At 40.3% G+C, this 15,807-nt stretch overlaps 1 protein-coding gene across 4 annotated transcripts in view; it reads left to right on the top strand.

The window, feature by feature from the left end:
* PATJ (PATJ, crumbs cell polarity complex component) overlaps positions 1 to 15,807 on the top strand; it is a 385,743-nt gene that overhangs the window by 273,827 nt on the left and 96,109 nt on the right. For 3 of the 4 annotated variants that reach the window (XM_027537067.1, XM_027537065.1, XM_027537064.1), the window contains exon 31: positions 5,094 to 5,186. The exons of the other annotated variant lie outside the window; for it this stretch is intronic. In XM_027537067.1, the coding sequence (XP_027392868.1) occupies positions 5,094 to 5,186 (93 nt within the window). The remainder of the gene's footprint in view (positions 1 to 5,093; positions 5,187 to 15,807) is intronic. 4 annotated transcript variants of the gene reach the window in all.

Raw genomic sequence — 15,807 nt, 5'->3', positions numbered from 1 at the left:
ACAGCTTACAGAACCAGATACTAAGTAACCAGGGCATTAAAGGTTTTTCTTCCTTTTAAAAGTATCTATTTTTTTCTGTCTCTAGAACTTACCCACTATCTAAAACACTGAAAAGCTATATATTTTCAAGCTTTGTTTCTTAACTTTGACATGTTTGTATTATATGGTAATTTCTTGATTATGCAAAATTCATAGAGAGATGTTCTATCTAATGAAAATTTCTGGGTAGCAAACTCTAAAATACTTTTTGATAATCTAATGACAGTGATATTTTTTAAGGTTGCAAATCCTGTCTTTCATAAGATTAGTTATCAACACTCATAAATGAAAAGAAAGAATAAGAAACAGGAGCATCATTTGATTTACTTAGGACCTGAGGCATAGTTACCAACAATATGGCCTTTGGTGGTAGTCTTACCTAGCTGTGAATCCTGGGTCTGACTCTTACTGGCTAGGGTTCTTTAACAGATTATTTTAAATGTATCACTTTTTCTTATTTGTGAATTGGCATCACAGTGGTACTCATTTATTTAGCCTTTTTATAACTACATGAAACAGGTCATAAACAAAGCCTGTCTCAACAAAAAGCTAAAAATAAAAATTAATAGCACTTAAGTCAGTTTAGTTCAGTCACTCAGTCGTGTCCGACTCTTTGCGACCCCATGAATCGCAGCATGCCAGGCCTCCCTGTCCATCGCCAACTCCCGAAGTCTACCCAAATTCATGTCCATTGAGTTGGTGATGCTATCCATCCATCTCATCCTCTGTTGTCCCCTTCTCCTCCAGCCCCCAATCCCTCCCAGCATCAGAGTCTTTTCCAATAAGTCAACTCTTCGCGTGAGATGGCCAAAGTATTGGAGTTTCAGCTTCAACATCTGTCCTTCCAAAGAATACCCAGGACTGATCTCCTTTAGGATGGACTGATTGGATTTCCTTGCAGTCCAAGGGACTCTCAAGAGTCTTCTCCAACACCACAGTTCAAAAGCATCAATTCTTTGGCACTCAGCTTTCTTCACCGTCCAACTCTCACACCCATACATGACTACTGGAAAAACCATAGCCTTGACTAGATGGAGCTTTGTTGGCAAAGTAATGTCTCTGCTTTTCAATATGCTATCTAGGTTGGTCATAACTTTCCTTCCAAGCAGTAAGCAGTAATTTCATGGCTGCAATCACCATCTGCAGTGATTTTGGAGCCCCCAAAAATAAAGTCTGACACTGTTTCCCTATCTATTTGCCATGAAGTGATGGGACCAGATGCCATGATCTTAGTTTTCTGAATATTGAGCTTTAAGCCAACTTTTTCACTCTCCTCCTTCACTTTCATCAAGAGGCTTTTTAGTTCCTCTTCACTTTCTGCCATAAGAGTGGTGTCATCTGCATATCTGAGGTTATTGATATTTCTCCCGGCAATCCTGATTCCAGCTTGTATTTCTTCCAGCCCAGCGTTTCTCATGATGTCTTCTGCATATAAGTTAAATAAGCAGGGTTACGACTATGGGGTCGCACAGAGTCAGACACAACTGAAGTGAATTAGCAGTAGCAGCAGCAATATACAGCCTTGACGTACTCCTTTTCCTATTTGGAACCAGTCTGTTGTTCCATGTCCAGTTCTAACTGTTGTTTCCTGACCTGCATATAGGTTTCTCAAGAGACAGGCCAGATGGTCTGGTGTCCCCATCTCTTTCAGAATTTTCCACAGTTTATTGTAATCCACACAGTCAAAGGCTTTGGCATAGTCAATAAAACAGAAATAGATGTTTTTCTGGAACTCTCTTGCTTTTCCCATGATCCAGCGAATGTTGGCAATTTGATCTCTGGTTCCTCTGCCTTTTCTAAAACCAGCTTGAACATCTGGAAGTTCACGGTTCATGTATTGCTGAAGCCTGGCTTGCAGAATTTTGAGCATTACTTTACTAGCGTGTGAGATGAGTGCAATTGTGCGGTAGTTTGAGCATTCTTTGGCATCACCTTTCTTTGGGATTGGAATGAAAACTGACCTTTTCCAGTCCTGTGGCCACTGCTGAGTTTTCCAGATTGCTGGCATATTGAGTGCAGCAACTAGTGTTGTGCTAATAGACATTTTAGAAGTTAGTGCATTACTCTTTAAGACAACCTGATGGGATAGTATTTTTAACTTGATATTTTAATCTATACTTTAAAAAAAAGTATAGTTGACACTTGAACAACATGGTTTGAACTTTGTGGGTCCACTTACGTAGATTTTTCCGGTATTAAATACTGCTGGATTACCCAATTTGTGATTGGATGCCAAAGGACCACAGATACAGGGGGAAAACTATAAATTATACACGAAATTTCAACTGTGGGAAGGATCTGTGTTTCTAATCCTCACGTTGTTCATGAGTGTACTCTACTCAGATTTAGAAAGTAACTTGCAGATAATCTTATAATTCTCATGGCAAAGTTGAGACTTGAGTTCAGATCTGGCCAATTCTAAAGCCCATGCTACTTACCTTCTTGAATTTTTTTTTCTTCTGGATATTTCTCATAACTCTCCTTTATTGTTTTATAACAGGCAATTGGTTCGTTGTTGTTCAGTCACTGAGTCATGTCTGACTCTTTGTGACCCCGTGAACTTCATCATGCCAGGCTTTTCTGTCCTCCAATATCTCCCACAGTTTGTTCAAACGCATGTCCATTGAGTCGTGATGCCATCCAACCATCTCATCCTCTGTCACCCTCTTCTTCTCTTGCGCTCAGTCTTTCCCAGCATCAGGGTCTTTTCCAGTGATTAGGCTCACCCCATCAGGTGGCCAAAGTATTGGAACTTCAGCTTCAGCATCAGTCCTTTCAATGAATAGTCGGGGTTGATTTCCTTTAGGATTGGCAGTTTGATCTCCTGCAGTCCAAGGGACTCTCAAGAGTCTTCTCTAGCACCACAATTTGAAAGCATCAATTAATTCTTTAATACATACTAATTCTTCTGTAATTGAACAGTGTAGAAATAACTAAGGCAAAATTCCCCAATCCCTAATCCTACACCCCAGAAGTACACAATTTAAAAATTTTGTGCTATATGCTTGCAAGTATTTCCCCTGCATCTATGTGTATATGATGCGAAGAACTGACTCATTTGAAAAGACCCTGATGCTGGGAAAGATTGAAGGTGGAAGGAGAAGGGATGACAGAGGATGAGATGGTTGAATGGCATCACCGACTCAATGGACATGAGTTTGAGTAAACTCTGGGAGTTGGTGACAGACAGGGAGGCCTGGTGTGCTGCAGCCCATGGAGTTGTAAAGAGTCAGACACAACTGAGTGACTGAACTGAACTGATATCTATATGCTGTGTGGGGCTCTTTTCTGAAAAGATTGTGCTAATTTACACTTTCAGTCGTGTGCAAAAATTCCTATTTCCCTGCACCATTTTTAATACTGAATGTTCTCTATTTGCTTGTCCATTTGATAGATGAAAGAATGTCATATCTTTGCTTTAATTTGTACTTCTTAAATTATGATGTTGAATGTCTCAAAATCAAAACAATTTCTCTATAAACAGTCCCACCTGAATTTGTAATAATCCCAGATGGTGGTGTTTTAAAATAAAAATCCATATAAATATAATGTAGATAGTCTGTTTATTATCCTTATTCTCCTCTATATGCCCACAGAAAGCAAAGCAAATAACTATAATATTTAATATATCATAATTCAATTGAGAAGATGCCTAATGTGCCTTGGAATTTTAATATGGCTTATTATTACCAGATGTCTCATTTACATTAAGTAAATATTTTTAGGAATTTTCAGAAAAGAATCATCAAGAAAGCAAGTACTGTATTCTAACCCAGTATTTATCAAATGTTTTCCATCTGCTAGGCAGAGTACTCAGTACCTAAGTTTTAGAGATAAACAAGATAAATGTAAGCTTTTATCAAATAGTTTAGCCTTGTGCAGAAGATAAGCCAATGTCTCTGAAAGTTTTGACTGGAGAGGACAGCATAGCTAATTCAGACTGACTGAAGCAATAAATAAGTGTATTGACTGTGACTGTGAAGTTGCTCAGTCGTCTCTGACTCTTTGTGACCCCATGGACTGTAGCCTACCAGGCTCCTCAGTCCGTGGAATTTTCCAGGCAAGATTACTGGAGTGGGTTGCCATTTCCTTCTCCACGGGATCTTCCCGACCCAGGGATTGAACCCGCCTGCATTGCAGGTCTCAGACGCTTTACCGTCTGAGCCACCAGGGAAGCCCCAAAATAAGTGTATTCTCCTTAAAACGATTGCTAAGAATAAAGCTGAGCGTCAGGTCTGGCTGGTGCAATGCCCTGGTTTTGTCATGAGAGAACCAGTTCTCCCATCTTTGTCTTTGCTCTGTCATTCAATCTAGTTTGCTTCTGGCTATGGGATGGCTGTCCGTGGCTATTTGCTTTTTATGCTCTCTTGTTAATTTGGGAGCCATGGGGACTTCTTGTGATTCTTTTAAGATCTAGGAAGGACCTTTTCAGAAGTCTCTAAGAAACCTCTCTTGGTGCCTCACTGACAAGAACTGGACCACATACCCATTCCTGGCAGAATCATTGGCCAAAAGAATTGGGATTAGCCTTAAGACAATCAGGCCTACTCTGGGGGCAGAGAGTCGTCATCACTGTTCAGTCACTCAGTCATGTCTGACTCTTTGCGACCCCATAGACTGCAGCACTCCAGGATTCCCTGTCCTTTACAATCTTCCAGAGACTCATCTCCATTGAGTCGGTGATCCAACTATCTCATCCTCTGTCATCCCCTTTTCCTCTTACCCTCAATCTTTCCCAGCATCAGGGTCTTTTCCAGTAAGTTGGCTCTCCCCATCAGGTGACCAAAGTATTGGAGCTTCAGCTTCAGCATCAGTCCTTCCAATGAGTATTCAGGGCAGAGAGTAGGGATCAGCTTTCTCTTAGGTATATCTCTGAGCCACAGATAGATATCTGAAAAAAAAAGAAAGGCCTTCTCCTGGAAAGGAAGAAAAGAGGAAACCACATCCACAATATCCACTACAACAATAAAGCAAGCAACTCTGATAAAGTACAGTTTAGGTGACTGTGAGTGAAGAATGACATCTTTGCCACTTTTTTTTTTAATGTCTCATAGGATCAGAGCGGCACTGAACTGGTTAGTGGTGAGGAAGACTCCAGTCTCGAAGTCGGTCTTAAACAATCTCCTGAAAGTGAAAGCTCCAAACTGGTGAGAATCCTGGTTATTTCATCCAATGTTCCTTTTAGGGATGAATTGTTTATATTTTGGATCAGTTGTTGTGTTTACTTCTCTTTGAATCTCAATCTCTGAGACAGCGGAAGCTATTCTTTATAGTGAATGACCCATCCACATAGCGAATGACCTAAGGAACAGAGCGTCCTCCTGCTTTCTTGAATTGTGCTGTCTGGGACTAAAGAAGCAATCTCTCTTTTAAATCTTGTTTAAATTGGGTTTCTTTAGGCTAAGGTGGTGCTGAATTAGTTCTAGAGGCAAAGAAATAGATACTAAATGTATTCCTTTGTTTATAATAAGACTTATTTAAACTTACCCAGGGGCTAGAGCATTAGGAGAGAGTCAATTTTAGAGAACTTTCCCTCCTTATGTGTCCTACCTAATTGAGATCTTGTTATTTAATACTTATGGAGCTTTTGCTGTATACCATGTGCTGTGCTGTGTTCTACATTTATTTTCTGATCCTCATAGTGTAGGTGGCAATATTTTTCTTTTACACATGAGGAAAGCTTGCCTTGTTGTTGTTCAATCACTAAGTCATGTCCAACTCTTTGAGACTCTATGGACTGTAGCCCACCAGGCTTCTCTGTTCAAGAGATTTCCCTGGCAAAAATACTGGACTGGTTTTTGTTTTCTTCTCTAGAGGATCTTCCCTGACTAAGGATTAAACGATTTCTTCTGCCTTGGCAGGCGAGTTCCTTACCTGGGAAGCGCAGACTTGCTTAAGGACATTAATTAACTTGCCAGAGGCCAGTCACTAGTCTGTCCTAGGCCTGGAGACTGATCTCATTTGGCCTGACTCCCAGCCTTTGCTCATAATCTACCTTCCTGTTTTGTAGCCTGGCACTTCCAAGGTTAGATTGCAAGTTCTCAAAAGACATGTGGGCTTTACCCCACCTCTGTTTCAAAATCTCTTATGAATCTCAAAGAATTAATCACTTGGGAGGGTCACTGTGATTTTATGATAGCATAGAATTGTTCATTTTACTTGAAGGATTTTGAAAAATCATCCATTTATCTTCTTTCAACTTTTAGAAAATATATATCAGACTGGCTTAGGGTCCATGTCCTAGAAAATGAACTGATTCAGGAGGAAGGAAAAGGACATTTAAGCAAAAGTGGAAATTATCAAGGTCCACTCTTACACAAATCCTACATGAGGCATCAGGAACAACAGATTAGGACCATTGTTCTTGAGCAAAGTGTTCCAGGGTTACACCATTCCTTTTCCAAACAATAAACTGCATCTTTGCACTGAAAGGGGATGAGGAACATCAGCACATTTCAAACTCAAACTCCTTCTTTCATTTAAAAATACTACTAACTTGTTCTTTTGGACATTGTTTTTCCATAGGTAGGTTAGGGAAACGTCTTTTAAAGAAATAGGGTTTTGTAAGTGTGAGACCCTGATTTCATCCATGGAGAAGACGGTGAAAAGAGTGAGAACACTCCTTTGCTTGTTGGGAGAGGCTGATAGTCCCACAGAGGCTCAGTTGTAGGCTGCAAACAAAAGCCATCTATCATCTACCCTGTTGCCAAGAAGGCAGCACAGGCAGAGGACATGAAAGGCTGGGAGTAATTTTTAGATATTGTTTCATGCTGCATTTTAATAGGAATAAAAGCCTTCCCAAACTTGTTGACTGGTATTTATTTTTCCCTTCCCCCATGACCTCTTTTTAGTATTCTGTAATTTATTTTTACCATTTCCAACAGAATATGCATGATCTAGTCAATTGAGGAAAGATAGCCTGAATTTGAGGAGAAGGCAATGGCACCCCACTCCAGTACTCTTGCCTAGAAAATCCCATGGATGGAGGAGCTTGGTAAGCTGCAGTCCATGGGGTCGCTAAGAGTTGGACACGACTGAGCTACTTCACTTTCACTTTTCACTTTCATGCATTGGAGAAGGAAATGGCAACCCACTCCAGTGTTCTTGCCTGGAGAATCCCAGGGATGGGGGAGCCTGGTGGGCTGCCGTCTATGGGGTCACACAGAGTTGGACACGACTGAAGCGACTTAGCAGCAGCAGCCTGAATTTGAACAACTTCTATAGCATAAATAGAAATGACTTAGCATAAATTATTGCTTAAGATTGTGTTTAACTTGGGCTAGTTAGACCTCATCAAGTGTCAGTTTACTCATCTGAAGAATGGGAGTAATCAGGGTGAGGAAACAAATAGGCAATAAAGTATAGAGTATAGGCACATAGTTGGTGCTTAGTAAGTTCATTCATTAATTCAGAATATATTTGCCAGTTGCCACTATGTTCCAGGCAATGGAGATATAAAAGTGAACAAAATGTACCAAAATGCCTGCATTTGTAGAGACTTATTCATGAGTAAATGGGGGAAGGGAGATAGATAATACATAAATTAGCAAATTAAATTATATCAAATTGTTGTTCTCGAGGGTAAAAATTTCATCAGGCTCAACCTAACATATCCATTATTGTCTCATTATAAAGTACAATTGACTCTTGAAAAATGTGTTGGTTAGGGGTGCCAATCTTCTGCACAGTGGAAAATCTGTGTATAGCTTATAGTTATAAGGCCCACTGTGATTGGGGTTCCTTCAGATCTGTGGCTTAGTATTTACTTGAAAAGAAATCTGTGTAAGTGGACCCACATGGTTCAAACCAATGTAGTTAAAGGGTCAGCTGTATTAATAGCAGTTTCTCATCATTCGTCCATTATTTGATTGTTTCTATTATGTGATGGTGAGAGCATCCCTGTGCTGCTGCACCATTCTAGGGTGGTTGCCTGATGCGCCTTGTCAGAAAAGAGCGTGTGATCTTTATGGGTCTTGACTCCTCTCACCTTAGTTTAAGTCAGTTGGAAACAGTAAGATCTAACCCTCTAAAGGGAAACTATTTGTTTCCTGTAGGAGCATATGTCTCATCAATCACTGCTGGCCTTTACAGGAGAAACCAGGAGAAAAACACAGGCCTTGCTCTTAAGCAGCTTACCCTCGAGCATCAGTGAAGATAGAATTTGTTGTCTGGAAGATCAGACCAGGCAGAAATATATTGGAGAGAGAGAGAGAAAAAATGTTACAGGGGTTCAAAAGAGGATGGAAAACCATCTTGTTCAGGGATTAGGGATGGTTTCTTAGACTCTTGGCCTTTAAGGTGAACCTTTACAGATAAGAAGGTGATTGACTGCTGAGGTTGAAGTGAGCAGGAGAGGTTCACCAGGTGAATCAAACAGCGAGGGTGGTAGAGTTAAGATTAAAGACTAGGCTTTTGTACAGTGGGCAATAGAATCTGAATAGTAGAGTCACAGAGCTATGACTTACACTATGGATTATAGATTAATGTATTCATTATTTCATGCTCAGTGTTCAAGAAATATCTCATTAACTACATAGATACACACATATACTAGGTGCTACCTATGAGAAATTATACTCCAAAGGGCTATTAAATTGCTTCTCCAAGATTACCTGTTTTCAGAATTAGGACTAAGCCATGAGTCTCCATATATTCCAGTGCTTATTCCTACTCTTCAGTTATGATTTGCTTTCATCCATATCTCCATAGTCCCCAGACTCACAGCCAAGGAGTTTATAATAACTTTAGTAGATATTTGATTTCTCTAAAATATATTTTAAAGGGAAAATAGCTTGTTTTTAGACAACCGATCAGATGATGGTTTGTGAAGCATAGATTCCGATTGTGAGAGACTGGAGGCAGGGTAGTGTCTGGAATCTATTTCAGAAGTCTAGGTGAGAGCCTGTTAAGACTATTTTTTAAGCCTTTTCAAAGGAACTTAAAAAAAAAAAAAAAAAAAAACCAACTATTTGTACAGAGTTTTGCAATTTGTGAAACAGTCTTTTTTATTATTAGCTTAATTTTTTTAGTATCTAGTTTTTCAAATAAGATACTAGTTTGTGATTTTATTCAATTTTATCCCCAAAATAGCCCAATGTGAGAAGTAGGGCAGGAGTTACTTTTCCCTGATTTACAGATGAGACCTTAAGCTGCTTAGTGAAAAATCACAAAACTAGAAATTAGAAGAGCTGGTCCTCATCCTGAAGGGTCCGTTTCTCTCTGGTATTTTGACATAGAAGAGCATGAATCCCTAAAATAATTGTTTTACTTTTTGGGGTATAAACTTATGTCTTTATCATGTTGGGGGCATCTGTGTTAATATACTTTTGGGTGGATAATATAACTAAATTATTAAGAGTGCAGAGATTAGAGCCATTCTGCTTAGATTCAAATCCTGATTCCACTATTTACTCGCCATGTAACCGTAGGCAAATGGCTTTGCCTCTTTGTGCCTCAGTTTCTGTGTCTGTAAGATGGGAGAAAGAAAATAATGGTTATTGTGAGAGTAAGGAGTTAGTAACTATAAAGTACCACGAAGAACTATGCCAGAGTACATGGAATCACTGTCTAAGAGGGAGTTGTGCTGCTGATGATATTATGCTGATTAAAGCATTAAAGGTGAGTCAGATAAGGATTAGCTGTTCTACGTGAAGCATTAGGTGTAACTTGGAAAACTGAAGTGAAAATTTTTCAACCCCCAAAGTGCAATCGCTGATAACAGACAGCATCTATTGAATGCCTGTGTGGCAGGCATTATTCTAAACTTGTTCACATAATAGTCCTGTGAACTTAGTACTAGCATTATCCTCATTTAAAAGATGAGAAAACTGAGGTGCTGCAGTGTTAAGTAAGTAAGTTGCCTAAAGAATCACCCAGTGAAGCTAGGATCCAGGCCTGTGTGCTCTGAGGCTGGAGCCTGCACTCCAAACCACTACGCAGGACTGCCTCTCAGCGAGACTCAAACGGAACAAAACCGAGTCAAGGGGCAGCAAGAGAGTTACACTGAGATCTGAACTTTGTTATTTTCACTTCCTTTTGGTCTCGATCTTGAACTCCAACACAGAAAATTTTGGCATAGAAATAGGTAGATTCTGAAAATTACCTTTCACGTTGGTAGATGAAGTTATATAGACTTCCAAACCAATGTTGCATAAAATAAAGGAAACTAAGACTTTTCAAGAAGCTAACCTGTGCCAGGCATTTTCTTACTGGTTATTTTATTTAACCCAATGATGCACCTGTTATTAGCCCTACTCTGTGGAAAAGATACTGAGGTTAAGAGATGGCAAGTTTTTTTCCTCAGATCTCACAGCTGGAATAATATGGTTGGGACTCAAACTCAGTTCTCTTTGCTTCTAAACCCCATCTTCTTGTCACTTTATAGTTCTCATAACCTTCCTTGGAACATCAGATATATCACTGTGTGATCTGTTTTCAAACAATAAATATTAATTGACTTTTCCAGTGAGTCATCTGTTCACATCAGATGACCAAAAGACTGGAGCTTCAGCTTCAGCATCAGTCCTTCCAGTGGATATTTAGGGTTGATCTCCCTTAAGATTGCCTGGTTTGATCTCCTTGCTGCCCAAGGGACTTTCAGGAGTCTTCTCCAGCACCACAGTTCCAAGGCATCTATTCTTTGGTATTACCTTTTTTATGGTCGAGCTCTCACAACTCTTCGTGACCACTGGGAAAACCATAGCCTTGACCAAACGCACCTTTGTTGGCAAAGTAATGTCTCTGTTTTTCAACACATTTCTAGGTTTGTCATAGCTTTCCTGCAATCATCTTCTGATTTCATGGCTGAAGTCACTGTCCGCAGTGATTTTGGAGCCCAAGAAGAGAAAATCTGTCACTACTTCCACCTTTTCCCCTTCTATTTGCCATGCAGTAATGGGGCTGGATGCCATGATTTAGTTTAGTTTAGTTTTTTTTTTTTTTTTTTTGGAGAAGGCAATGGCACCCCACTCCAGTACTCTTGCTTGGAAAATCCCATGGACCGAGGAGCCTGGTAGGCTGCAGTCCATGGGGTTGCTAAGAGTAGGACACAACTGAGCGACTTCACTTTCACTTTTCACTTTCGTGCATTGGAGAAGGAAATGGCAACCCACTCCAGTGTTCTTGCCTGGAGAATCCCGTGGACGGGGGAGCCTGGTGGGCTGCCGTCTATGGGGTTGCACAGAGTCGGACACGACTGAAGTGACTTAGCAGCAGCAGCAGCAGCAGCAGTTTTGTTTTTTTAATACATAGTCTTAAGCCGGCTCTTTCACTCTCCTCCTTCACCCTCCTCAAGAGGCTATTTAGTTCCTCTTCACTTTCTGCCATTAGATTGGTATCATCTGCATATCTGAGGTTGTTGATGTTTCTCCCACCTATCCTGATTCCAGCTTGTAACTCAGCCAGCCCTGTGTTTCTCATGATGTGCTTAAAGTATAGGTTAAATGAACAGGGTGACTGCGGACAGCCCTGTCATACTCCTTTCTTGATCTTGAACCAGTCACTTGTTCCATACAGGGTTCTAACTGTTGCTTCTTGACCCGCATACAGGTTTCTCAGGAGACAGGTAGGATGGTCTGGTATTGCTGTCTCTCTAAGAGCTTTTCACAGTTTATCATCATCCACGCAGTCAAAAGCTTTAGTGTAGTTGATGAAACAGAGATAAATGTTTTTCTGAAATTCCCTTGCTTTCTCTATAATCCAGCAAATGTTGGCAATTTGAACTCTAGTTTCTCTTCCTTTTCTAAACCCAGCTTGGACATCTAGAAGTTCTTGGTTCACATGATGTTGAAGCCTAGCATGCAAGATTTTAAATATAACCTTACTAGCATGGGAGATGAGTACAATTGTCTGATGGTTAGCACATTCTTTGGATCTCTAATCTTGTCTCATTCTATAGTTTTCTTCCTTGATATAAAACTAATTTACATTTTTTTTTTGTTCTTGTCTGTCTCCTTCTCCACATTGTTACAGAGACTAATAGCCAGTAAAATGATTTCAAAGTTACTTCCTTACAACAAAATAATAAAAAGACAACTCAGTTGAAAGATAGGTAGGATCTAAATAGACAGTTTTCCATACAAATGGCCAATAAGCACATAAAAAGATGGTTAACTTCATTAACCATTAGAGAAATGCACATCAAAAACCACTATGAGATACCACTTCATACCTGCTAGGAGACAATAAATAAATACACAGATAATACAAGTGCTGACAAGGATTTGGAGAAATTGGAACTCTCCTATATTGCTTGTAGAAATGTAAAATGACACAGCCAGTTTGGAAAATGGTTTGTAGTTCCTCAAAATAGTAAACAGAATTACCATGTGACCCAGCAGTTTTACCCTTAAGTATGTACCTAAGAGAAATGAAACTATATAACACAAAAAAACTTGTACACAAATGTTTACAGCAGTATTATTAATAGTAGCCTCAAAATAGACACAACCCAAATGTCCACCGGCTGCAAGTGTGCATGCTAAGTCACTGCAGTCGTGTCCAACTCTTTGCAACCCTGTGGACTGTAGCCCACCAGGTTCCTCTGTCCATGGGATTTCTCCAGGCAAGAATACCGGAGTGGGTTGTCATACCCTCCTCCAGGGGATCTTCCCGACCCAGGTATCAAACACAGACTCTTATGTCTCCTGCATTGGCAGGCAGGGTCTTTACCACTAGTTTCACCTGGGAAGGCCTGGTAAACTCACAATGGATGCCCTTATTTAACAGTGAAAGATAAAGAGGTACTGATACATAATGCTACAATAATAAAAATCAATAGAGACAGAAAGTAAATTAGTGGTTGCCTATGTCTGAAGGATGGGTAATGATCCTAATGGGTACAGGGATTCTTTCAGAGATTATGAAATGCTCTAAACTTCTATTGTGATGACACTTGTACAATTCTGAATGGTAAAACCATTGTATCGTACACTGTAGATGGATAAATTTTATGATATGTTAATTATGTCTCAATAAAGATGTTTTTAAAATTACAGGAGGAAGAAGAAAGGGGGAAGACAGAAGATAGACATTCCACAAACTAAAATCAAATCAGAAATTTTAAAAAATATATATTTATTGGGCTGTTCCAGGTCTTAGTTGCAGCACGCAGGATCTTTGCTTTTTGTTGTGGCATTTAGGGTGTATTTAGTTGTGGCATGTGGGATCTTCATTGCAACATGCAAACTCTTAATTGTGGCATGTGGGATCTGGTTCCCTGACCAGACTGAACCCAGGCCACCTGCATTGGGAGCTTGGAGTTTTAGCCACTGGACCACCAGAGAAGTCCCTCAAATCAGAAATATTATTCTAAGCAAGCTCGAGACCGGAAATTCTGTGATTCTGTTAAATAACTGTAATATGATCCCATGCAAGGAGCTTTTCATGTATAATCTCGCCACCTTTTGGAACTTTTTGCAAGTGTTTAATAATCTGCACCCTAACAGAAGGAGCTTGACTTCTTTGTCCATCAGAATGAAAGCCTGAGTTTATTTTCGTACATTCTTGTGTTTGGCCCATTGCGGCACTCTGTGCTGGTTCCTGGGAAGATACTACTGAAGGTAAACAGACGCAGTCTCTCTTCTTGTGATGCTTACAGTCTTCTTAGGACGGTGACATCATGTAATGTTACAAATAGATTGAAATCTAAACGTTGATCAAAGCCAAGAACAAGAGGTGTTTAGTGCTAAGATAGCATATTATAGGGGGATTTGACCTTCCTGGGGAGGTCTCTTCCAGGGAAAACTGAACTGAGATCTGAAGAAGAAGCTGGTGCTCCCTGACAGTGGGAGAAAGAAGAAACAAAGGCGGGAGCTAGGCAACCTTAGAGCCACAGTGTGTCTGGAAAACTGACATTCTCAACATTCACGGTTGCCAGAACTGGTGAGGTGGGAACTAAACTGGAGCGGATGACAAGAACCAGGCCACTCTGATGAGATGGTCTCTCCGCTTACGGCAGTGGGAAGCCACGGGGGGCTTTGGAGGGGACTCTAAACTGTAGTTGAACTGTAGTGAGTGATCAGATTGGACAGCGGCCAGCATGGTTGCTGATGGTCTGGCTGGGAGTTTACTGCAGCAAAAGCAGTGGCAGTCTGGGAGAGATGGCGGCGGCAGGACAGAGTCTCATATTCTGTCTTTGCAAAACTTATAATAAAATAAACAGCAAGGTAATATATGTGTTTACCAGGTATATTCCACAGAGTTGCCAGTCAAAGAATTTGCCTTTCTTGCTCCCAGTATGCAAACCTACTGCTGTATGTGTGCTTTAAAGCTTTCCTCTGAATGCAGGTTTAAAGCTATTAAAATGGCAATTGTTACACCATCTGGGTCTTGAGAACAAGCATCATCCCAGGGCTTGGCCAGCAGCCCATGATAACCCTGCTAGGAAATGCCCCCAGCAGATGTGCCTGGCATTCCTGCCGCGTTTTATGACAGTGCTTAGCAACACTGCAGTCTGCGTGTCAAGTGATCCCTGTCCTTACAGACCTGGTTCATGTCCAGCAGCATCAAGAACACTTAGATGTTTCAGAATTTTTCAAAATGTCTAGATTTTTTTCAAGCTGTCTGCAGGGTTTGTCTTTACTATTGTCTTTCATTATGAAATGTAATTTCTGATTCTTAGAACAAGAATAGACGATTGAGAGGAGTATTACAATCAACTCAAAGTACATTCCAACTATAGTTTCTCTGTGGAGATTTTAGAATTTACAGGGTAGCAAGATGCCTGGGGAAGTATGAATTGTTTCTGAATTAACTATCATTAACCTAAATGGGCTGTGACATGGAAATTCACACTCAGCTGACAGTACATTTTACCATTTCAAGTCCCCACCAGCCAGAATAGCAGCATCTTAGGAACACTTTTTACTCTTTACCTTGATGCACTTGATCTGTATAAAATTTTCAAACATGCTTATTGAAAAATCAGTGTTGAGTGTTATAAATAATACCCATATCCCCAAATGGCCTGATAGTACTTTCTTTTGCAGATTAAAAAGATGGTCAAATAAAATCATGGGCTCTGATATCTGAACAAACATGAATTTCCCCACCAGCCTTCACTAGCTCTGACCTAGAAAGTGACTTATTCTGTCTTCATTTCTTCATTGAAAAATGGGGGTGTGGGGGGAGGAGGCTGGTCATTTTGTCCTATGAAGATCGAGTGTGACTTTATATGTGAAACCCTTAATAACGCTTGGCATGCAGAAAGGCTCAGTAAGTGTAGCTATTGTTAACACCAGGTTTTGTCTATATAAAATCTAGGTGTGCTAGAACCCTCATTTTTCATACACATTTCCTGAGAATCTGTGATGTGTCAAACTCTAGGAATGTAGAGATAAGATATCGTTCATCCAGGAGTTCACCACCTTAGGTCTAATGCAAAGGTTACAAGCTGCTTGTCAGGATATATTAAAGATCCTTGTTTCTGTTTTCTACTGAAAATGGACCAGCATTCCAAGCTGCCCTTTTCATCAATTATTCACTTCAAGTTTATTTCACTCCCTACCTTTCTACCATTCTTTAACCCTAGCCTGCTTCGCATCACCTGTAAGTACCTGAGTACCTACATCATCCCCATCACCTGTGAGTACCTGAGGCTGCATCCCAGGTCTACAAGCCGTGGTCAGGTGCGTGGGCCTGGCAGAAAGTGAAAGCTGAGAAATAGGCAGGAGCTGTTGGTGGAGAGCCTTGTGGATACCTTTGAGGTGTTTTTTAAAGGGAGATTATAATGATGAGATTAGCCTATTGATAAGGTCATTTTGAGCTTAT

The sequence above is a fragment of the Bos indicus x Bos taurus genome, chromosome 3 (assembly GCF_003369695.1).
Source record: "Bos indicus x Bos taurus breed Angus x Brahman F1 hybrid chromosome 3, Bos_hybrid_MaternalHap_v2.0, whole genome shotgun sequence".
NCBI lineage: Eukaryota > Metazoa > Chordata > Mammalia > Artiodactyla > Bovidae > Bos > Bos indicus x Bos taurus.
The sequence above is the reverse complement of the archived record's forward strand: the minus strand, read 5'-3'. Positions and strand labels throughout refer to the sequence as shown.